The 25,674-nt window shown below is 42.0% G+C and overlaps 1 protein-coding gene across 1 annotated transcript; it reads left to right on the plus strand.

Annotated features, from left to right (window-relative positions):
- Positions 1-791: 791 nt before the first annotated feature.
- LOC112678716 (protocadherin-8-like) lies at positions 792-12,077 on the plus strand. Its single transcript, XM_025478085.3, has 2 exons — positions 792-809; positions 10,326-12,077. The coding sequence occupies exons 1-2, from the start codon at positions 792-794 to the stop codon at positions 12,060-12,062; spliced, it is 1,755 nt and encodes a 584-aa protein (XP_025333870.3). The 3' UTR covers positions 12,063-12,077.
- The last annotated feature ends 13,597 nt before the right edge of the window (positions 12,078-25,674 follow it).

A 25,674-nucleotide genomic window follows, 5' to 3' on the forward strand; every position in this document is an offset into this window, starting at 1 on the left:
GAGTTCTATATTGTTCTAGAGGTAAGTGGGGATAATGAAATGTTTTGATCAGGAAATGATAATTTTTATTTAATAGCTGCTTTAAATTTATAGAGTATTTAAGTTTTGTGATAAATTTAGAACTTAACCTTTGTGTAACATGTAATTCTTTCATATACTTCCTTTCATTTTCATACTACCAAACAAATGTATTATTAATAGGTATTAAGTTTACGGACTGTATTAAAAGACAATGGAATAAATCCTGAAGGCAAGCAGGAACACTTGAAAATTCTATAGCTGTACCCATTCTCTGTGAAGGGTTGGTTGGTTAAATTGACCTCGGAGGTTTAAAAGTCTACACCATGTTGTCCTTCAGGAATAGACGGGGCAAGCAGATGAAGTATTGTCCCACTGTATTTTGCATTGGTAGGGCTCTCTGCTCTCAGTCTGCAAGGGACCTCACTCAAATCCCTTCCCCCAGGCTCCTTTGATGAGGTTTCCGGGAGAGACAGAAGCTATTTTGTAAAGCTGTCAGCTGTCCCGAATAAGGGAAATAGATAAAGCAGCCAGGAACAAGAGAAACAGATAAGAGGAGAATTCTCAGGAATGAGGGGGGGCCTTGTCTGCCTTGGATGAAAAGAAGGGAGGAAGATTTTGGAGGGGTAGGGGGTGAGTCAACTGATGGAATCTTCAGCCACAGGCTGACAGCAATGTTACAGAGACAAAATGAGTCAACAAAGACATCCAGTAGTTCGCTGAGAGACAAAGGACAGGGGAGGGATAGGTGCAGCTGGACGTTTCATATCGGGATGGCTGCGTTTATCAGGGTGGGTGAGCAGGAGGGAAAAGGGGAAAGATAAATAAATCAAACTTTCTGTTCCTGCATGTTGGGCCCTGTTAACTAGGATGTTCTTTGTTCCCACCCGTTGGTGACTTAATCAGTTCCCTTAGGGAAGCTTAAAGACTGATATAGGATCTTGGAAAGATTTGCGTTTCTCCCAGTTAGGGCTGAGTATAACTGCTCATGGTCTGACAACCATCTGATACCCTTGACATCCCCCGACACATCTAAATGATGAAGAATTGTAATTAAAAACCCCATCTGGAAAAGGGGAAACCATACACAGTGGTCATTGCCCATATCACATAAGCATATCCTGTTGGCCAGAAGGTGCAAAGACTCCCTTCCTCCACTGAGGTGTGGGTTCTTAGATCTGCCAGGATGGCCTCCCCAGATTTCGGTCACAGGGAGGATCTTTCTTTCTTTTTCTTTTTCTTTCTTTTCTTTTTTTTTTAGGGAGGATCTTTCTTAATCTTTGTCCTTTGTGACCATATCTGAGCTGGGCATGCGGAATATATTTCAGGGGCTTTTCAAAGGTCTAAAGTCATTTTTTGTATTAAGAGTTCAGGAATTTCAGTCCTTTGTTTGCTGGGCAAGGGTTTGGTGTTTATTTGCATCTGATCAACTCCATAATCAAAGCTGGAAACAGTGCTCAAAATTACTCACTGTCTAGGCATCTCCATCTCCTGGCAACAGCTCTAGATGCTCTGTTTATGCCCTTCACCCTCAGCTTAAATGACTTCCACTTGGGCCTCACCAAAGCCATTCAGGACAATTTCTTAGGTTGGGAGTCATGGCTAGTTAATGCCCCTGGGCTCCCAGGTTGCATACTCCAAATAGCTTTTTGTTGTGGGGAGAATGTCATTTTTCTTTACTTGGATATTCTTTGAGGGAGTTTGAGGGAGTTAGACTTAGAGGGAGTTTGGGAGGTATAGGAGGGCTCAAGGCTCTGTGAGATCTCAGTATTATCTTCCTCATTACCTTTTGCCTGTGGTTTTTAAATTTTATTTTCTTTTTTGCATTAACTTTAGTTTGGTGGAGACAATTTTGTTTTCTCTATCCTCAATACTTGCTAAGATTGCCAACTTCCAGCCCTCTTAGATTACTGGCCTCAGGGATCCCTGGGTGGCGCAGCGGTTTGGCGCCTGCCTTTGGCCCAGGGCGCGATCCTGGAGACCCGGGATCGAATCCCACATCGGGCTCCCGGTGCATGGAGCCCGCTTCTCCCTCTGCCTATGTCTCTGCCTCTCTCTCTCTCTCTCTCTCTCTGTGTGACTATCATAAATAAAAAAAAAAAATAAATAAAAATAAAAAGATTACTGGCCTCAGAAAAGGACCATCTAGTGACATAATTTCTTCTGTTTCTGCTCTAAGAGGGACTCTGTTTAGTTGGAGACAATCCTCTTCTTATAAATGTAGCCAAGCCCTTCCAATCCCAACATCCTATTCTCTAACTTTAATAGACACACGATCTGAATGGCAAAATATGAGTAATAGTTTACCAGTGCTTATGCAACTACATAACAAGAACGTAGGTTAACCTCTTAATATGGTAGGTCTCCATGGACTTCAGCTGATTACACTTTTAGAGTTTGTTGCTAACAGTTCCTTTCTCAATTTTGGAATTTGTTACAATTGTTGATGGAACAAGTAACAGAAATCCAACTGTTAATCATCTTGAACATAAAAAGGAGCATTTGCTGTTATATTTAAATGAAAAGTTTAGTTGGAGATCAGGCAAGGTTGCATCTAAGTGCTCAGTGTCATCACAGCCTTTCTTTGAAAAATGTTGGCTTTATATTCAGGCAAGCACTCCCAACCTGGTGGTTCATATCCCAGCTCACATCTTTTTAGCTCAGCAACTCTAATGGAAAAAAGAAATATCACTTTCTAAGTAATTACAGAAATAATCCTGGGACCTGATGCCCAATGGCCCCTGGTTGGCCAGAGTTGGGAAAAGTGTACTTACCTGAAGCAATCACTGGGATGATGGACTGTTTTAGTTTGGCTAAACCTGGGTCATGTGGCCATCCTAGCACCAAGGTTTGGAGCATCTATCATAAACTTTCTCACATGGATCAGATTCGGTAAAGAGGTGATTTCAAAAAGGAGAATTGGCTACTGAGCAGGAAGAAACAACAAATAACTTATATGTCCTGATATGTCAGTTTTGAAATGGACTCAAGAAACCAGTTTTGTTCTACGTGGCAGCACCCTGTCCTGCGTATTACTCAATGAGTCTCTTATTGCAGAAGTCTCACATAATATACGAGTTCCATATACTAAGCTTTAGTAAGTTTTCTAGTTTAGAATTCAGATTATGCAGAAGTGGCATATAGTGGTGAGACCCTCAAAATATTCCACAAATACAAATGAGCTCCTTTCATATAGTAAGCAATGTACTGGAAACAGGGATATACATTTGATAAAGATATGGTTAATACCTGGAAGGGCTCATAATGGAGGTAGGAAGTATGCCTTTGAACAAATAAATCACAACATTATAGGCAAAGGCATATTACAAAGGACACAGTTGTCTTTTAATATCCACAAAGTGGTAGGCATTGGGTTTTTTTGCTCTCCCCACATTTTCTCACTTAAATCTCAAAGAAACCCCTCAAGGTAGGCATTATTCCCTAATGACATTGAGATCTGTAGAGATAAAATTTTCTGTGTTTGGTCCATTCAGCTGGCAGGTAGCAGGAGACTTGGGGAAATCCTATTGGGAGCATTGTACTTTTGTATTTGGGGACACTGGGAAAGTGTGATCATTCTTTTAGCCATCCAATAACTTTAGAATCATTTATTTTATATATCTTCTCCATCCCTTAGAGCTTATCTGTCATGAAGTCTTACCACTTCCTTTGCAACGTTCTTCAGGTTTTCACCCTATACTTCCAACTCATTGCTCAGGCCTTTAAATCTTGTACTTGGATTGCAGGGGCCCTGTAACTGGGCTTCTCCTTTGCTTCCAGTCTTTCTTTAATTCATTCTGCTACAGGTGGATTTTGAGGTGGGCAGGAGTTATATACCACACTGCCTCAATCATTTATTTGGCATACATTTATGATAAGTAAGTCATTGTGTGGGATCATGGTTTAAATCTTCAATTAAAACACAATCCATTTTGAGGATTTTACCAATGTTGAGGGAAGGCAATTGACTACCTTATTTATCACAATGGAATATACATCACCAACTCCTTGCTCCACAAACCTCAATGCTTTCTCACTGCTGCCTTAAAAGTGTTTAAACTCTCATGTCTCCTCAGGCAAAGAAAACAAAAGCAAAATTAGACTAGTGGAACTATACCAAAATAAAAAGGTTTTGCATATAATTAACAAAATAACAAAGCAACTCACTGAATGGGGAAAATATTTTCAAGTGAATTATCCAAAATATATAAAGAACCCACCAAACTCCCAAATAATCTGATTAAAAATGGGCAGAGAACCTGAGTAGAGATTTTCTAAAGAAGGCATACAAATGGTCAATAGATGTATGAAAAGATGCTTGACATCACTGATCATCAGGGAAATGCAAATCAAAACCACAGTGAGATGTCATCTCATGACTGTCAGAATGGCTAAAATAGAAAACACAGGAAACAACAAGTGTTGGTGAAGATGTGGAGAAAAAGGAACCCTTGTGCACTATTGGATGGGAATGTAAATTGGTGCAGCCACTGTGGAAAACAGTATGGAGTTTCCTCAGAAAATAAAAAATAGGGGCACCTGGGTGGCTCAGTGGTTGAGCCATCAGCCTTTGGCTTGGGTCATTATTCTGGGGTCCTGAGATCAAGTTCCAAATCAGACTCCCTATGGGGAGCCTGTGTCTCCCTCCGCCTCTGTCTCTGCCTATCTCTCCACATCTCTCATGAATAAAATCCTTAAAAAAATTAAAAATAGAATCACCATATGATACAGTAATTCCACTACTAAGTATTTACAAAAGAAAATGAAAACGCTAATTTGAAAAGATATATGCATCCTCATATTTATTGCAGCATTTAATCCAATAGCCAAGATATGGAAGCAACCCAAATATCCATTGATAGATGAATGGATAAAGAAGTGGTATATATATACAATGGAGTATTACTCAGCCATAGAAAAAGACGAGATCTTGCCATTTGCAACAACATAGATGGACCTGGGGGTATAAGGCTAAGTGAAATGCCAGTCAGAGAAAGACAAATACCATATGATTTCACTCATGTGGGGAATTTAAGAAACAAAGCAAATGAACAAAGAAAGAATAAAGAAAGAAAAAAGAAAGAAAGGAAGGAAGGAAGGAAGGAAGGAAGGAAGGAAGGAAGGAAGGAAGGAAACTAGACTCTTAAATACAGAGAACAAATTGGTAGTTACCAGAAGGGAATTTGGTGGGAGGATGGGTAAAATAGATAAAGGATATTAAAAGTTCACTAACCATGATGAGCACTGAGTAATATATAGAATTATTGAATCATTACATTGTATACCTAAAACTAATATGACACTCTATGTTATACTTCCATATGTATTCAAGAGTTGAGATTTAATAAAAATAAGAATTTCTACCCCTTCAAAAAATGATCTGAACTCTTTAGCTTAGAATCAAGGTTTTCAACTACATCACCCATTCAAACTCATCCCTTAGTGTCCTCAAATCACCTACTCTAACCAACTAGTCTATTAGTAAAAGGCTCTGGGCCTCTGCCTGTCCTTCTTCACAACTTGTTCACATGATTCCCAGGTTTTATTTGTCCTTGGCAGTTCTGGCTGCCTGTGATTTCACCTGGAAAGTTGGAGATCACTTCTTCTTTACACTTGATGTAACTTTCTCCATGTCATTTAGCACTTGTGACCTTCTCTGAACATTGATGGTTTTATTTATTTATTTTTCTTACCTTTCAAGTATTTTCTTCTACAGGGCTGTAAGCTTTAATGTATCACCAATAGTTGATCAAATATTTGTTGATAAAGGCCCTGAAAGTGCTCTGACTACTGGGGGACATGAGCTTCTGTGTAGAGTAGGAATAGAGAGGATAAGCTAAAAAGAGAGATGAAGATAAAATAAGGCAAAGATAAAAAGTTGTTTCTCAATTTTTTAAAAAAGATTCTATTTATTTATTCATTAGAGACACACAGAAAGAGGCAGAGACATAGGCAGAGGGAGAGGTAGGCTCTCCACAGGGAGCCTGATGAAGGACTTGATCACAAGACCCCAGGATCACGACCTGAGCCAAAGGCAGACGCTCAACCACCAAGCCACCCAGGCTCCCCTGCTTCTCAATCTTTATTCTTTTATTCTTCTCTTGCTTTGCTATAATCTCTGGTGGGGGGAGCAGGTATCCTCTCTATTGGGTGGCAAGAATGCAAAGTCTAACCTTGAGCCAATGATGAAGTCAAGTACCAAAGTCAATTTCACTGGCTCACTTGGGGTTTGAGGCATCCCTGAAACAAAAAAGGTAAGATATTTTTCATTATTTATTGATCTAATGTCCTTCATACAGCTAGACTAATAAAATCAGCAGTTTAAAGACTAATTTCATATAGTATCTTAAGATTATATGGTTTTGATGATAATCTTTATTAACATAATGATCCTATGGGAAACTTTTCTAGGTAAAGATTATATCATTTAAATCTTTGTTTTATGTTAAGGGGAATTTGTGATTAGTGTTGATACTCTATCACAGTTCCCTCTGATTTTTTCCTAGGTTAAAGCACTTAAATAGTTGATAAAATATCATTTGTTCCTACACAGTGCTTGTAGACAGTATTTTGGCTGATTTCAGGGTTGAATTATTTCTCCTGAAATCATTTGACAAAAAGGACCAGCAATTTGCTGATAACTTTTCTTATAAACGACTGCACAGTCAAGGCATAATAATACATTGATTATACAATGGAGTAACAGGAATGAGATAATAGTGCTTCTTATGTGATAACTTAAAACAATTTCTCCATTTTGGGGGCTCATACGGCTGAAGATTAATTTTAGTTTTTTTTTAAGGTATGATTTTTAAGAAGAAAAAAAGGCTGTTAGGTTGATTTGTTTTCTTTCAAACAGTCTTACTAGCTTCAATTTCTGGAACTTAACTCCTTGAAGACAGCAACATTGCACTTGATAATATTTTGCTCATTCATCTATAGGATGTTTGTTCAGTTGAGAAATGAAAATGGGTCTCAGTATATCACATAGAATGAATTTGTTCTAAGTGGCAGAAAAAGTGTTTCCGGGTCAAGACAGGACATTAGTTCAAGGTCCTGTGAAAGTTGATGCTTACTCGGATGCATGGACACCATGGTCTACGGAAATTTGCACATTAGGGACTTTCCTGAAGTTTCATTTCCTCCCTCGCCCCCACAACCTATGTTATTAGTTTCATGTAATAGGAAAGAGGAAATATGCAAAGGCACAGACACTATTCTGAATTAGGGGACCAATTTTTTCGCCGTGTTTATGATGAAAATTAGTTTATGTACAGTGTGCTTTAATGTATAAAGGGACACACTGGGGTTAAGTGCTCAGCAAAACAAAACAAACAAAAAAAAAACAAAACAAAAAACCTTTCTGGAAATGATTAGAATAGAATGCAAATGCTGTTTTATAGATCTGGTTTCCTGGCATTTTGAGGCAAATGCTAGTATATTTGGTACTTTTGTTTTAGAAACAAAAGTAAACTGTAGGGAATTTACCAAAAGCCTGCCACCTTTTAAAGCCAAACTGAGCAAGAAGACCAAATTGCTGCTTTATTCACAGTTTGGTCTTCTTGTGGTGGTGGTAGTCCTCTGCTCCCCTTGTTTGTTTTGCTTTATGTTGGATGCCAACAGAGATCAAAACTACATTTAATGGACTTATAGTTTGGCAATATGCTGGCAAATGGGAAAACAAGCAGCATAAACCAAATTTCTGCCACAATGCTTTTAATATTGAGACAGATTTTTATCTAACAGAGCCAACAGAATGGAACATGAGAGCACCAGCAGCTCAGGGCTGTAAACACAGCTTCCCGATGACACATCCCTAGGGGTACAGATCATACAGTTTCTATATTATTCGGCTTGTCACTCTACTGGCACAGAACTGATTTTTGCCTCAGAAAATGTCTCTTTCCTGAAACTCCAGCTGTCCTTCATTCATAAAGCGGCGTTTTAATAAGGTGGTTGTTTACTAGGGAAACAATGCTAATGTTAATAATGAATCACTAACCATCTAGCATATTCCTTATCGTAGATGGTCTACTCGCTGCCAAACAGCTGGAGGAAAAGTGAGGAAAAATGCAATCAAGCATTTAAACATCATAGCTAGATGTTTCCAAACATAAGTGTCCAGATGTTTAGCATTGTGGAGGTAATGTGTTTGATTGCTTGCCTTTTTCATATTTTATCTGGATCTTTTGATGTTCTGTAGATAGAGTCATGACTATTCTTCATTTTCAGTATGCTGAGCAGTTTTGCTTGTCATGAATAGCAATAGTAATGCTGAAGACTGGCAGAGGCCAAGCCTGGCAGGGATTGCTCGAGAGGAGGGAGAAGAGGAAGAAATGAGACTCAGACTATGGTTAAATGGGTCCCTCTCCTGGCTAATGTGTATGGAAGCATGTGCCTTTTAAAAGACATGGGCTGAGTCCGTTTTCATCCTTCGATTAAGGAGAAACTAGGAATTAAGAAGTTGGATGTGGGGTTAGATGCTCTTGTTTTCCTTGAGACCCAGAGGCTGAATAACCAGGTCCTTTTTAGGGATACCCACTTCCAAGGAAGAATGCTGTTTTATGCTGTACAGGCTTAAAAGGAATCTGGTTCAGCTAAACTGTTAAGTAGAGTTGTTGTCTCCCTTAGACTGATGCCTCATCAGACAAAATAACAAACCTAAAGTAAACAAAATGAAGCACTTTCTCCTTTTAGGATCTCAGAGAACCCAACCCAAATCAATTTATGCTTCCTACTGCAGACTTCTCCAACATTGGGTTATCGGTACTTATAATTAGACTCATTTTGCTAAATGCTCCACTAAATTAAAACCCCTGCAAATTAATTATCTCATCAAAGGTGGCTCAGTTTCAGAACTGGATTCAAAGATGCTGGTGCTAAAATAGATGCAACTCCCTCCTAAGAGTGAAAGAAAAAAAAAAAAGTCGTTTACTGACATGTCCCTGCAGGAATCAATAATATTACAGATCATGGAGAAGCCAAGAATAGCCAGGGCATATTAATAACTCAGTCTGTTCACTGATTTTATTCAAGATGACTGGTTAAAGAATGCTGCACTGATGATGACTCCATGGCATGAGGAACAATGTCATCATTAACATGTGGACCTTTTAGCATTTAGAACATTTCACACAAAGAGAACTTAACACAAGAGTATTTATCGTGCTTTAGACAGATGGTTTAATGTTTTTTTTAGCCTTCAGCCTATCAGGCCACCCATGGCTTTCTTCAGCCAAGAGCTTTTAAAAAATAATTGGTCTATAGCAATATTCTAACAAGACTGACTGCAGTATATTTCCCTAAATCTTTTTCCTACCCTTAACTATCCCTTGTAGTGGTTTGTGGTTGACAAACCTCCCTGACTGACACCGATTCTTCACATACAAGTAATTACTGACTCCTTTTAGGAGATGAAGGGGCTGGAATTTCATCATTAATGGTTTCTTTGCTACGGAAAAGCTATTTAGAAATGATTACTTTGGAAAACAGTTCTTCCCTGATTAGACACTGCCTGACTCTGGAGAAGCTGTTCCCCTAGAATCTTTCAATACAGGAAATGATACCCCAACATAGATGGGTAACTGTGGGTGGCAAAAGATGCATATAAGCGTTGGTTTAAAAATGGTAGAGAAGAGTAATTGTATCTCTGTCTGAGGAATATGTAAATGTGTTTAGGAAGTGATACAGAGGCTGCAAATTCCCTGTTCCTACCATCAAAGTGGAATTCAAGCACAGTGGAAAAAAGCAAGTGGGATGCATCCTTCTAGTGCAAACTTCTATGGGGATATTCATGACCCCCTGCACTGCTCTGGCCACTGTTCAGCTCCCCAGGATCTTCTGTGAGCTCTTTTAGGGGAACAACATGACCCAAAACCCAGAGACTCTGCAGACTGGCTCGGATGGATGCTTATTTGCACATTCCTCTCTGTGTAACCTCTGTGATCGGGTTCAGAAGAAGCAAGCTTAGGCCTGGAGCACAGAAAAGCGATTACACAGCAGAGAGGGTTTAGTGATTAGATATATTTAGGAGGGCAAGTATCTCCTGACTGCCTACTCAGGAGGGCATGAGGGGCTGCAAGTATCAGTGCAGAACCTCCTGTTGGCTTTTTTCTCTTTGAGGAACAAAGATGGCTTGCTGGAAGCTCAGGTTTTCCGCTGACACTTTATGCTGGACCAGACTGGAATTCTTGCTAGTTCTGCGGCTGCAGCTGGTGTCCGAGTCTTGCATCAAAACTGTCAAATTCCGCACCTATGAGGAGGAAGCCCATCGCACCCATATCAGCCTTCTGGCTGTGTCCTGTTAGTTCCCAGCCCCAGGTACCGTGACAGTTTTCCCTTTACAGCTCTTCAGCCTCTGCTGGGTGCTCTCGGTGGCCCAGAGCAAGACAGTGCGATACAGCACCTTCGAGGAGGACGCCCCCGGCACGGTCATCGGGACCCTGGCCGAGGACCTGCCTATGAAAGTGTCCGGAGACGCCAGCTTCCGCCTGATGAAGCAGTTCAACAGCTCGCTGCTCCGGGTGCGCGAGGGCGACGGGCAGCTGACCGTCGGGGACGCGGGCCTGGACCGCGAGCGGCTGTGCGGCCAAGCGCCACAGTGCGTGCTGGCCTTCGACGTGGTCAGCTTCTCCCAGGAGCAGTTCCGGCTGGTGCACGTGGAGGTGGAGGTGAGGGACATCAACGACCACGCGCCGCGCTTCCCCCGGGCCCAGATCCCCGTGGAGGTGTCGGAGGGCGCGGCCGTGGGCACGCGCATCCCCCTGGAGGTGCCGGTGGACGAGGACGTGGGGGCCAACGGACTGCAGAGCGTGCGCCTGGCCGAGCCTCACAGCCCCTTCCGCGTGGAACTGCAGACGCGCGCGGACGGCGCCCAGTGCGCGGACCTGGTGCTGCTGCAGGAGCTGGACCGCGAGAGCCAGGCCGCCTACAGCCTGGAGCTGGTGGCCCAGGACGGCGGCCGCCCGCCGCGCTCCGCCACGGCCGCCCTCAGCGTGCGGGTGCTGGACGCCAACGACCACAGCCCGGCCTTCCCGCAGGGCGCCGTGGCCGAAGTGGAGCTGGCGGAGGACGCGCCCGTGGGCTCGCTGCTGCTCGACCTGGACGCGGCGGACCCCGACGAGGGCCCCAACGGCGACGTGGTGTTCGCCTTCGGGGCCCGCACCCCGCCCGAGGCGCGCCGCCTCTTCCGCCTGGACCCGCGCTCCGGCCGCCTCACCCTGGCGGGACCCGTGGACTACGAGCGCCAGGACACCTACGAGCTGGACGTGCGCGCCCAGGACCGCGGCCCCGGGCCCCGGGCCTCCACCTGCAAGGTCATCGTGCGCATCCGCGACGTCAACGACAACGCTCCGGACATCACCATCACCCCGCTGGCCGCCCCGGGCGCACCTGCCGCCTCTCCCTTCGCCGCGGCCGCCGCCGCCGCCGCCGCCGCTCTCGGGGGTGCGGACGCGACCTCGCCCACCGGGCCCGGGACGCCGGAGGCGGGCGCCGTCTCCCTGGTGCCAGAGGGGGCGGCGCGCGAGAGCCTGGTGGCGCTGGTCAGCACCTCGGACAGGGACTCGGGCGCCAACGGGCAGGTGCGCTGCGCCCTCTACGGGCACGAGCACTTCCGGCTGCAGCCGGCCTACGCGGGCAGCTACCTGGTGGTGACCGCGGCGTCGCTGGACCGCGAGCGCATCGCCGAGTACAACCTGACGCTGGTGGCCGAGGACCGCGGCGCGCCCCCGCTACGCACCGTGCGGCCCTACACCGTGCGCGTGAGCGACGAGAACGACAACGCGCCGCTCTTCACGCGGCCAGTCTACGAGGTGTCGGTGCGTGAGAACAACCCGCCCGGCGCCTACCTGGCCACGGTGGCCGCGCGGGACCCGGACCTGGGCCGCCACGGCCAGGTCACCTACCGGCTGCTGGAGGCAGAAGTGGGCCGCGCGCCCGGGGCGCCGCATCCCGCTAAGTCTCGGGGGACCCCACCGCGGGGGAGCGGCGCGCACCGCGATGCTCTGACCGCGAGGAACGGGCCAAGTTGCAGCTGGAGCTGAACGTGCTGGACGGGCGGCTGTCCGCCGCGCCGGGGCCGGCTGTGCTGTGGCTAGCTGTGCAGGACCGGGACGACCACGCACACTGCCACTGTCTTCAGTGGCTCAGCGCAGCTGCCTCTGCCCCAGGGCGCTCCGCTGGGCTACTGGGTGACCCGCCTGCAGACGAAGGCCCCGACGCCGAGCTAACTGCGGCCCCGGGGTGCTAGCCGGTGAGCTGTCTCTCCAGCGCCGCCTGTCCCCACAGCCCACTGGGCAGCCGACGGCGGTCGTCCTGGTGCGGGATGGAGACCAGCCGGCTCCGTCCCGCGCTGCCACTTTGCTCCTGGTGCCGACGGCCTCAGCGCCACCTGGCGGAAGAGTGATCGCTCTTCGGCGAGGTCGCCGGCGAACCAGGGAGCGGAGGGGGGCGGCGCCCAGTGCAGGGAGCTGGGGCGGCACAGCTTGGCTACCCTGGCGTGTTGATCGGTGTTTTGGGCAGCGGCTGCGGCCTTCTGGTGGCCATTGCCACCCTGACTTGTGCCAGCCAAGGCGAGGCGAGGACTGGGAGGAAGAAGCCCCGCGAGCACAGCTGGAGCAGATGCCGCGCAAGGAGTGCCCAGGCTGGCCCAAGTCCTAGAGCGCAGGAGGCCCTCTGAGGGCTTCCACTGCGGTTCTTCAGGGAGACACTGCCCCTGTCCAGTTGTGCGGAGGCCCAGGAGGGCAAGGCTGCGGAGACTTCCCAGTCCGGGGATGGTGGCACGTTCTTTGCTCCTGGCTCAGGGAGAGGAGAGGGATCTTGCAGGAGGCCCAGGTGGACGACCCTAGCTAGCAGTCTTAGTGTCCTCATTTAGGAGATCTCCATGCTGAGGGCGTTATGAAAATTCAGGGCCTGCCCGGGTTTGGGACTTCAAAGGACTAATTTTTCAGGACTTGTTTATTTTATTTTTTATTTGAGAGGAAGATTTTCTTCACAGATGAAGGCAGAAGGAGGCACGATGGTCTGTTTCTGCCCCTGGTAACTTCCTTGTGGGTCCAGTTGGAACATCTTCCTGTCGCTCCGGGTTTAAATGCTGTCTTCCCGAAGCTCTCCCGGTGAGGGATGTTGTTCCTGCTCGGTCAGTTTTGATATCTGAGCGTGAAATATTAACTGCCGCTCTCACCCCTCTTTTTAAATAGGATTCAGGCCCAGGTCCTCTCCGTGCCCCATCCCTGCGTGGAGAGGATAAATCTGTGAGTTTAAGGTAATTTCAGAGTATGTATCGTTCTCTCTAAGCACTATGTTTGATGTTTTGTACATTTTTATGGAAAACAGAGTGGTTCTGTCCTTTTCACTCCCGGTACACATTCAAATCCAGATGAATTTAGTGTGAAAGATAACACAAGAGGAGACAGTGAATTGAATGATAGCAATTCTGATATTAGTAGAGAGGGGGCTTCAAGAAAGCATCTTTTTCAGTGATTGCAAAGTAAGAGGGTAAGTTCAGACCTGCGACTTTGAAGCTCTTCCTCACAGTCATCATAATTCTGTATGCCTGAGTGAATTAAAAAAACAAAACAAAACAACTAAACAAGTGGTCCCAACTGTGCATTCATAGCAGGGAGTATACTGAGTGCTGCTGAACAGAGTTAACAGGTCCCCCCCCCCCAACCATTTCTTATTTAGCTGGTTCTACATATTTTAAATACGTTACACTTACTGACTTATTTATTCCCCGTAAGAAGAAATCTAATGAAGTAGGAGACCGAGGCACAGAGTTTAAATAACTTGCCCAAGTGTCAGAGTTAAGATCTTAGCCCAGGAATTCCAGCTGTAGATTTCTTCCTCTCAATCACCTATTAAGCTGCTTCTATTAATGCCAAAAAGATTAAAACACCAAAAAAGAAGACTTCTGTGGTTAGTAATGCTAAAATAATTTCATACTGTAAGCACTAACGAAAACTTCCCATATGTAGGGATTTCAGAAGTGGAAAGCATACGAATAAATTTTTCATAGGCCAGGATGCTGTTTGCTGGGAGCATATGAATATGTGGTTTTGTTTGGCTGCACTTTGTTTCAAGAATCTTGCACCCACACAACATCATGCTAGTCAGTCTTACTCCTACAATGCTTCAGGTCAAAATCTTTGTAATGGTGTCTAGTTCTATGGGGAGAGTCAATTATGAACTTTGTGTTAGTTTCCATGAAAGTGGGCACTAGATCGTTGGCCCCTCAAATAAGATACCTTATTCTCAAAGATGAGTCCTAGTGGTATGTCCCAGTGATTCAAATATCTCTTCACATTATGGATATTTTTGTCCAATCTGTGTTTAGTTCCTTCAACACTTTTTTTTTTTTAAAAACAAGATGACTTCTAGAAGCATCTGCATCCTGGTCCCCTTATGAATATTCTTTGGTTTGTAAATATCTTTCCTAAAATTAGACCCTTAGAGTTAGATACAGTGCTGCAGAACCAGCTTGTCTCCTGAGTTCCAAATTAATATTTCCAGTTGCCTATTCAACATATCTGTTCAGATGTCTAATAGACATACTGTATGTTCAAAACTGAAGTCTTGATTTCTATCCTACAAGCCTGTTCCTTCTCTCATGTTTGTATCTCAGTAAATGACAACCCTGTTTACTTAGTTGCTTGCCATGGCCAAATCCCTGTGTCATTCTTGATTCCTACACTCAACTTCCTACACTCAACCTCAGCCCATCCGCAAATCTGACTGGATTTACTTTGAAAATATATCCCAATCAGTGCTCTTCTCACTACCTTCTTTGCTGCTATCCTACCCCAGGCACTATCATCTCCTGCCTCGATAACTCCAAACTGGACTCTCTGCTTCTATACTTGCCCTCTTCCAGCCTGTTTTCCAAATCAGGTCACATAATTCAACTTTCTAAAGATTCCTCACTAAAAATGAAATCTAAAAATCCTCATCATGGGGTCCCAATTACTACTGCTGTGTAACAACTTGTGACTCAAAATGTAGCAGTTTAAAGCAACTATTTTATTATGCTCATGGGTCATTTTGGACAGGACATAGCAGGGATGCCTTGTGTCTGCTCTAAAGTGTTTGAGGCCTTAGCGGAAAAGATGTAATGGCTGGGGGTGGGATTCATCTGAAGGTTTAGACGCATGTCTGGCATGTGGATTAGGATTATTTGAAGTCTAGGATTACTCACTCCGGGGTGGGAAGCAGGGTCTACAATGTGCCCTTTATAGGCACGGCAGACTTAGGAAAGTCACATGGGGGCTCAGCGTTGCAAGCATGAATGTTCCACTAGATAAAGCAGAAGTCACATCCTCTTTTATGATCCAGTCTCAGAAATAATATAGTTATTCATATTCTCCTGGTCTGAGTAGTCTTAAGCCTACCCAGATTCAAAGGGAGGGGATAAAAGACCCCTTCCTCTACATTGAAAAATTATTAAAGACTTTTGGGCCGTGTTTTTAAAGAAGCCACACACGACCCATAAAGTCCTATATTATCTGCCCCCTGGTTGCTTCTCACAGATGACTTCTTATCACTCTTCCCCTTGATAATTTAGATCATTGTTCAGGCTCTCTTGTTTCTTGAATAAACCAAACATATTTCATCTCAGACCTCAGGGTCTTGCTGTTCCCTCTGCTAAGTTTGCTCTTTCTTGAGATATCCATATTGTCTGCTTCTGCCTTCATTTGTGGCTTTGCTCAAATGTCTATCCTCTCAAAGAGATCTTCCATGCCTCAAACTGTTTCCCCAACTGTCACTCTCCACCTTGCTTTATTTTCCTTCATATTATTTATCACTGCCTGACGTTACTTTATGTGTTTATCACTTGTTCCCTGTTGAATCATCAAGCATCAAATATGTACTGAAAAAATGACTGACTGAATGAATGAGTGATTGAAAGGTGTAGTCTAGCCAGCGTATACATCGCAACTGTATGACTATTTCTTATAATCATATTGCATTTTAGATTAGGTAAATTATGCTGTTTTTTTAGAAGTTCCATTGTGCTGCTTTACTTTCTAGATTTTTGTGTCATCTCAAGACTTGAAGATTTTACAGGAAGTTTATCTTTTCAGGTCATTTAATGTTAAATTACCCTTTTCAAAAAAAGATCAAATTCCTGGAGCTGCTATTGTTTATTCTCTGTTTAGGCAATGACCAGCTTGTTCTTGTCTTAGCTCAAGTTTTCTCTTCATAATAATAGGGCAGGCTCTCTGAATCATATGGTAGCTCACAGGGCTGCTAGGGCAAACAGGAAGGTGATCAAGATGAGGCATTCAATCTGGGAGGATATAGCTACTTGGTAATAACAATTAGAACATTTCCTCTCACCCATATTCAATGGAAACATTTTATCTATTTATTTATTAAATATTTACACAGCACTTACTATAAACCTAGAACAGTGCTAGGTGCTCCACAAATATTAACTCATTTAGTCCTCACAATAATTCTATTAAGTAGGTACTGTCATTTAGCCACATTTCACAGAAGGGGAAACTGAAGCAAGAGTTATTAAGAGGGTTTTGATCAAGGCCACCCAGGTGCAGGGGCCGAACTGGGTTTTCAATTCCAGAAATCTGGCTCCAGAGTTCATGCTTTTAATGTTCTGTGGTACTGCATTTTCAGTGGGTTTTTAAACACTTATTTTATGGGTCTCCTAAAACTTTAGGACCGATTTACATTCCTGAGGATGTTTCTGTCTTTGACTTTAAATGAGATGTTCTGATTTATGGTTTTGGTTTATGCTCCAGCTCTCTGCTGCATTTTCTTATAAGACTTTTAGTGAGATTATTGAAAGGATGACGCATGGGTGATGGCAAGATAATTGAATTAGATGTTGATAGCTGGAGTTAAGTTTAGTGAGGTTATTTTTATTATTTTTTCATCTCACTCTTAATACTTAACACAGAATAAATGGATTAATAAACACATTGATACTCTTCTGAAACTTCACTTTGTTTATTTATTTTTCTTCCAGGTTTTAATTTAAACTCCAGTTAGTTAACATACAGTGTAATATTAGTGTCATGTGTAGGATTTAGTGATCCATCCATACAACACCTGGTGCTTGTTACAAGTGTCTATTTAATACCCGTCACCCATTTAACTCATTCTTCCATCCACCTCCTTCCATTACCCCTCAATTTGTTCTCTATAGTTAAGAGTCTGTTTTGTGGTTTGCTCACTCTCTTTTTCCCCTGTGTTCATCTGTTTTGTTTCTTAAATTCTACATGCGAATAAAATCATATAGCATTTGTTTTTCTCTAACTTATTTTGCTTAGCATGATATTCTCTAGCTCCATCTGTGTCATTGCAAATGGCAAGAATTCATTCTTTTTATGGCTGAGTAATATTCATACACACACATATATATACACACATATATATAAATATTCCAATTACATCCTCTTTTATTATCCAGTATGTATATGTATATATATAAACCACCTCTACTTTATTCATTCATCAGTTGATGGACAGTTGGGCTGCTTCCATAATTTGGCTATTGTTGATAATGCCGCTATAAACATCAGGGTGCATTAACTCCTTTGAATTAGTATTTTAGTATCCTTTGGTAAATACCTAGAAGTGCAATTGCTGGACTGGTGGATAGTTCCATTTTTAACTTTTTGAGGAACCTCTATACTGTTTCCCAGAGTGGCTGCACCAGTTTGCATTCCCACCAACAGTATAAGAGGGTTTCCCTTTCTCTGCATTCTCACCAACATCTGTTGAGAAATTTCATTGTAGGTTGTAATTTTTACCATTCCTCTCACCAAAGCTATATCAGAGATTTCAGCAAATTATTTAATTTTGTTGCTTTATTTTATTTCCATTTCATTTCATCGGTGCACCAGCAGGTGGAGGTACAAGTCATTGGCAGAAAATCTAAAGGAAAAAAAAAAAAAAAACGCTAAATAACTAGTCCCTGAACAACTGAATGTTGTTTGCATTTTCAAGTATATTGCCACATAGCATTCTGACTTTTTAAATATTTTACGCTCTTCCATTTTATTTTCAAGTTGCCTCAGATCATTCAGAATGAAAAACACTTAAGGATCCTGAAAGATTAATCGAGGAATCTCAAACAGCAAGACTCTTTCACCACATCATGAAAATAGGCACAGGATTGCACTTTCTTCAAGTATCCTTTCCCTTCACATTTCCCAGATGAGAAATATGAATTTCCAACCAGTACACTCAGAACTCAAAGGATGTTATTTTCAAGTCTGTGAATCCCAAAGTGAAGGGCTGCCAAGTATATATGACAGAGTTCAAAACTGCAGGCCAGCAATGTCACCTCCCCCCATTCTCAGACAGAATGATGAATTAAATCATCCTTCAGTGGATGGATCACCTTCACATACTTCAGAAATAGCCACTTCATTCTGAAATGCTGCAACTCATATGGACAGTTATATTTTGGGAATATACACATTTATGTTTCTGTCAAGTATTTATAAGCCAAGCTGCATACACGACCCTCTTAGTTTTGATAGGCATTTCCCTAAATTATGTCAACAGTTAATGTCAGAGCATGTGATGATTTTATATAATCTAGGATATTTTTACAAAAAGTCTTAGATGCAGCCGTATTGCCAGAAGAATAATAAATGAACGTCTATTTTATATTCTAGGATGATTTCTGAATTTAAATGAAATATTTGATCTAGCTGTACATTGATGTTTGGGTGTTTGCAATTCTACTGGGAACACAATTTAACTTTGAATAATTAGCTTTAGGCTACATTAAGAATCTGGATCCCAACTGAGAGTACCTGGGTGGCTCAGTTGGTTAAGCATCCAGCTCCTGATTTTGGCTCAGGTCATGGTCTCAGGGTTGTGTGATCTAGCCCCACATCAGGCTTTGTGCTCAGCGGGGAGTCAGATTGTCTCCAACTACCCCCCCCCCCCGCTCATGCTCTTTCTGTCTCTCTCCCAAATAAATAAATCTTAAAAAAAAAAAGAAAGAAAGAAAGAAAGAATCTGGACCCCAACTGTAACCATAGGCCCAATGAAGAGAAAGAGGAAACAGCATTGGGATAAGGGAGAAAGTTCAGGGAGCAATGGAGTAGGGGAACCAGAATCATTTCTCTAGCCTTATATCTGAGAAGATTGCTGGGTGCTTTCATGGGTAGAACAGTGGTGGATTCTGACAATGAGTGAAAATCAAATGGAGGTGGCCAGTCATGTTGTGCTTCTAGGCACTCAACCCATTTATGATAGCAGCTGATTCAGAGGTGGAGCTGCAGGGATCAGAAGTGGGAAGAGCAAGAGTCTTAAGGTCTCAGCCACCAAGACTAGTGTTCTCAGCAGGACTCGGCTCCCACCCTGAACAGGAGGTTAGGTGGAAACCGGGACAAAAGACCAGGGGCAAAAGGAGGGACTGGACCCAATTGGAGTGACTCACAGGCTATGTGAGCAGCTGGGCCTTCTGTAGCTGACCAGATTCTTGGGGCAGCATTAGAGTAGGGGAACCAGAATCAATCTGGGGGATGGGATGGAAGTAGCTGGATTGTGTCTTCTTTTCTCTAAGATTGACTCAGACGGTGGGAAGATTTGAGTCTGTAAGTGCAAGACACTAATGTCTCCCCATCTGGAGGCACCTCAAAACCCAATGGGCAAGAACTGTCTTCACAATACAATAATCACTAGCCACATGTGGCTGTTTAAGTGTATGAATTAATATTCAATACAATGATAAATTCAGTTCCTTAATCGCAGTAGCTACATCTCGGGTGCTCAATAGCCACACATGGCTAGTGGCTATATTATTGAACACAACAGCTATAAAATATTCCATCATCATTGTTCTAATGAACAACATTGACCTGGAAGAAGGGACAAGTGAGGGGCCCACCTCCATGGGTTGGGGGTGTTGAGGGCAGCCAGTGACCCACCCTCCTTGCTCAGCTTATATATGGGGGACTATGTGTTCTCTTTTTCTCCACACTCTAAGTTTCCCTTATCAAAGACAATTGGTCTTCTATTGGTTCATATAAGTATTTCAAAATGGGTTGACACATTGTGTTGTTTATTATAAAATATTTGAAAAATGTCTAAAGAAAAGAATTCCCAATAGTACAAGCTTTTCTGCATGCCTGGGGAATTTCTGAAGTCTCCTCTGCTATTCTAGCTAGCAACTCAAATTTATAGCTCTCATATTCAGTCTTATAACCTTAGAGATTTTGCAGCAATATTCATGATAAAACCAACCTACTCATGCTCCTGAGCTCTCCCAAGAAATAATGCAGCAGTTTTTAAGATCAGTAATTCATTCTTTAGCTATGCTCAGGCAAGAAGCTAGTAAGTAGTTTAAACTCCTTTGGCCACTGGCCTTCTGTAGAAAAATCACTGCTTTGGAAATTGGTTTCCAGGTCCAGTGGTGTCTTTGGAGTCAGAATGCTTTTCCAAGCATCAGCGTTCCAGAATTGGTGGCCTAGGCTCCAGAGAGACAGTAGCAAACAAGAATGTACCCAGTTTTACATGAGCCGTACCTTAAAAATAAAATATACACCTATCTTTTGGATTATATTGAGTAATATTTCAACTTCATGAGTAATTTGTTATATAAGTGAGTTCTGTGGGAAATGTTTGTAGAAGCCAAGAATCTGAAACTTTCTCTCAAGTTTATAAACATAGGTTTAGATGTGTTTATTTTTCTTAAAACCAGATTCACATGTTTTTGTAATAGTCGCTTCTACCTTAATTATGATTCCTCAAGCAATTTTTAACTCTGGAATCCTGCCTGTTTATAGATGCATTCTCAGGGGGAAGTAATAACTGGCAACATTTATCACCGTTTATTGCAAACAAGGCTTCTTGGTAAATACTTTACCTGAGTTATCATATTTATACCTCGTAGCCATTGTAGGAAGTAGTTATATTATAATCCCCATTTCATAGATGAGGAGATGGAGGCTTAGAGAGGATAATTTATGTGAGGTCATACAATAAGTGAAAGGATTGTGATATAACATTAAAGTGTATGAATTTTAGGTTGACAACTAGATGAAATGCGTATGCTCATGTGACCACCACCCAGAGCAAAGTCTAGAACATTTCTAGCTCCACAGAAGGCTCCTTCATGCACCTTTCCAGGCAATAACTATTCTCAAAGTAACCACTACTCAAGCCTTTCTATTTAAACCTTTCATCATCTATTCCTTTTTCTTGTCCTTGAACTTTGTATAAATAGAATCATACCGTATATCCTCCTTGGTGCCTGACTCAACATTATGTCTATAAGCTTCCATTACACACACGCACACTTGCATGTACCAGTAGTTCATTATTTCTCACTGTTTTATGGTATTTCATTTATGAACTTGCCACAGTTAATTTATCCAGTCTACAGTTGAGGGACATTAGAGTGATCCCAAGTTTTTAGCTTTTGTGAATTAATTTACACATTTTTTTTGGTAGACATAAACACTTATTTCAACAGAAATAAGGCCTTATAACTAGGAGAAGGATTTTCAGGTCAAACAGTGATGGATCTAGAATTTATTTGAACCCTGGGTTTTCTGAGTCCACCAGTCCTCATTGTGCAACACTCACTATCTCATTAACAGTTAACAGTGACTAAGAAGTCTCTATGTGCTAGATACTCTGATAAGCTCTATTTTTCTAAGCAGGCTCTTGATCAATTGAGAACTTTCTATAGGCTTAACTAATAACAGCAGGGGAAGTTTTATATTTGTTCAACAAATAAGACAGTCTTTTAAATTATCATTAAATAGCTGATATATTACCATGTATGTGGAATGGTTAGTAGCTTCTCTTCGAAAAGACCATAATAATATCTATCTTTGACAGACTTGTTTTGCTCATTGAAACGTATACAGTAGGAGTAGAGTTAGCAATTGATTGTTCATTTTCTTGTGTACTGTAATTAGCTAAGGAAGAAACAAATCAATTTAAAACCAATTTCCATAGTCTACACATGCACAGGAATTGATTGCAGACTTGAATTTGCTGAATAAAAAGTGAAGCTAGCTAATCTCAATTTGTATTTCATCGAGTAAATGTCGGCTACTGATTTTTGTGGTTTACGACTGGTGAGGCCCTATGTCTGTCATTCTTTAAAGGTAGCACAGCACAATCGCTGTGCAGTTTAATTAGGTGGGGGCTAGTCATTTCACTTGCATGAGGAAGATGAAATATTTAGCTATAGTGGAAGGAAAAAACCTCAGCCAGCTGCCTGTTCTCCCACTCCCTTTCAGACTCTTACTCATTTTAATTTAATGTCCATTGATCCTTATTGTTGAATATGGTACAGAGGAGCCCTTTTGTAATAGGGTGCTGGAAGATTGGGCAAAAACTGACTTTACAGGCTAACTGAATTCTCTCAAGCTTTCCTAAACTCTCGACAGTGCAGCCTCACATTTTAGGGGAATGACTTGGCCCATGTGTTATATAGAACAGGCTTCCACAGGGTGCTGGCTTTCTGAGAAGTAATCCATGCTACCTTGGTCGCACAGGATTCATATATAATTTGACAAACTGTGATGCCTTCTGACGTGGCATAACATAGGATGTGTAATCTTGCACTGGACTTGAAAACAACTGTTCATTTAAAACACAGCCTGATCTAACAGCCAAAACAATGTCTTCTTTTCAAAGGAAATACCATAATCTCTTTGCTTTTCGTTTCCTCACCTATGGTGGGGATTAGTACCTACTTCATAGGAATTTTGGATAGCTAAATGAGATAGTACATATAAAATACCTAAAGCAATGCTTTGCACAGAGTAATCACTTAATATATTTTTCTCTCACCATCAGAAACATTTATTTCCCATTGCCTTGTTTAAAGTGACATAGTTTGTCATTACAAAGATTCCTAAATCTTTATCTTTATTTCTTTTTGCTTGGTGCAATCAGCAGTTTTTTCCATCTCTTTTGGTTGGCCCTTATGTTTTAAACTTAATTTTCAAATAGGTAAAAAATAATTGTTAAAGTTCCCTAGGGATTACAGTATTTTTGACAATGGTATGAACCTTTGATTTAAAAAAGAAGACCCTTCTGTGCAGTTTTACAGTAGTTCTTGTAAAGTTTGATCAGTCAGTCATTTTGTCTTATGGCTGTATTTCAAGCCAGCAAGCGAACTTGACAGTTATGTGAGGATATTTAAATGGAAATGTGGGAATCTGTTAATAATAAATGCACTGGTTCTTTAGTTCAAGAATCCTTGGGAAAAAACTTAGTATCCCACTTTTACCTGCTTTGGTGAATGCTAATATGCCATTTGATTGAGCCTGTAGACCACCTGTCCTGCTCCCAGTATGTTACAATCAGCCCATGCTGTTGCTGTAATACCCCACAAATGGCACAAAGTAATAAAATGGTAATTGATCAGCTTCTGGCTCAGGCCCTGTAGCTGGGGAGATGATTGATAGTGAGGCATTTCCAAATGAGAGAGAGACTTCCAGAAAGGACACAAGCTGAAAGGTATTTTCTTTCCAACCTGAAGCCGGAAAAACCGATAGAATGCCTCCCACTTAAGGACCAGAAGGCATTCAACATTCATAGATATTTTGGTAGATGTTTTTAATAAAAGGCATAGGTTTTGAGGCATGCTTACTTCTCACTTCTATCTCCTGCCATCTTCCTGTGTGCACTTCCCACCCCATTGTTGATGATCTGACTCCCTAAAATGGAGAAGGAACATCCACATAGACTGTAAACTGAACCCCTGATCTCAGGCCAGGGCTATCTCTTGGATAGCCCTGAGGCCACAATGCACCCAAGGGCCCTTAGAGAGATGGACCCCTAAAAGGTGACAAATACCTACTCTCCTGAGTCCTTGTCCACAAGCAAACTTTCTCCTTCTGCCTATGACTTGGTTTTCCACATAGGTCTGTTTTCAGGGAGAAAATGGGCTTGACATAATAGAAGCATGCATTCTGTTCCTGTGAAAATTAGAATTTTCATGTAAATATTTAAACTGTTTTTTTTTTTAATCATGGTAAGTGTACTGTTTAATCCCCATACCCTATTTCCCCCACCCTCGTCCACCTCCCCTCTACTAGCTATCAGTTTGTTCTCTATAGTTAAGAGTTTGTTTCTTGGTTTGTCTCTCTCGCTCTCTCTTTTTTTTTTTTCCTTTGCCTGTTTGCTTCTTAAATTCCACATATGAGTGAGATCATATGCTATTTGTCTTTCCCTGGCTGACTTATTTCATTTAGCATTCTCTTTAGCTCTATCTATCTTGTTGCAAATGGCAAGATTTTATTCTTTTTATGGCTGAATAATATTCCAGTGTGTATGTGTGTGTGTATACATATCACACCTTCTTTAGCCATTCATCTATCGGTGGACACTTGGGCAGCTTCCATAATTTAACTATTGTAAATAATGCTGCAATAAACATAGGGGTACATATACCTTTTTGAATTAGTGTTTTCATATTATTTAGGTAAATAACCAATAGTGGAATTACTGAACCATATGGTAATTCTATTACTTTTTTGAGGAACCTCCATACTGTTTTCCACAGTATGTTCCACAACAGAATTTGCTGTTTCTTGTATTTTTGATTTTAGCCATTCTGACAAGTGTGAGGTGTTATCTTATTGTAGTTTTTGATTTGCATTACCCTGATGATGAGTGATGTTGAGCATCTTTTCATGTGTCTGTTAGCCACACAGTATGTCTTTTTTGAAGAAATGTCTGTTCATGCCTTCTGCCAATTTTTTTATCTGGATTATTTGCTTTTTTGGTGTTGAGTTATTATAAATTCTTGGATATTTTGGGTACTAACCCTTTATCAGATATGTCACTTGCAAACATCTTTTCCCATTCAGTAGGTTGCCTTTTAGATTTGTTGATTGTTTCTTTCTCTGCGTAGAAACTTTATTTTGATGTATTCCCAATAGTTTATTTTTGCTTTAATTTCCCTTGCCTCAGGAGACATATCTAGAAAAATGTTGTTATGGTCAGCGTCAGAGACCTTATTGCATATAGCCCCTTTTAGGATTTTTATTTTTTTGTTTTTATTTTTATTTAGGTCTTTAACTCCTTTTAAGCTTCGTTTTGTGTATGGTGAAAGAAAGTGGTCCAGTTTCATTCTTTTGTACGTGGTGTCCAGTTTTCCCAACACCATTTGTTGAAGAGAGGGATTTTGGATTTGTACAGTAGCACCATGAAGTTGGTTGAAGTGATTCTGCTATTCAGGAAAAGATTTATATTCATGGTGCTAAAAAATCAGGGATCTGAGTCTGCCTATTTGAGGGCTAGCCCTTATATTATAATAAGTTGACAAAAACAATGAACACAGGTCTCTGAAGCCTCCTTGGGGACAGCCTTCTAGTCCCTCCCCAGGCAAAATAACACTGTGATTCCTTCACTGGACATGCCAGAGCATTTTCTAATTAAATGTTGGGATCAGGCATGCTGGTGTAATAATAACTAACGTCAGTCTAGTTTTTCAGGGGTACAGTGACACTGCGATCCTGCAAAGCAGGTAGCATCATTATCTTTCTTTATATAAGAAAATCAAGGTTAAATTACTTATGCAAGTCATAGAATAGTTAGTGATGAAGCTTCAATGCCAGACCACAACTTCTGGGTTCAGTGCATGTTACACCCTGCCTTACTGCCTTTCCTTTAGATTGTTAGTTTTTCATTTTATTGGGTCTGCAGGTC

This window comes from Canis lupus, chromosome 22 (assembly GCF_003254725.2).
Source record: "Canis lupus dingo isolate Sandy chromosome 22, ASM325472v2, whole genome shotgun sequence".
In the NCBI taxonomy this organism is placed as follows: Eukaryota; Metazoa; Chordata; class Mammalia; order Carnivora; family Canidae; genus Canis; species Canis lupus.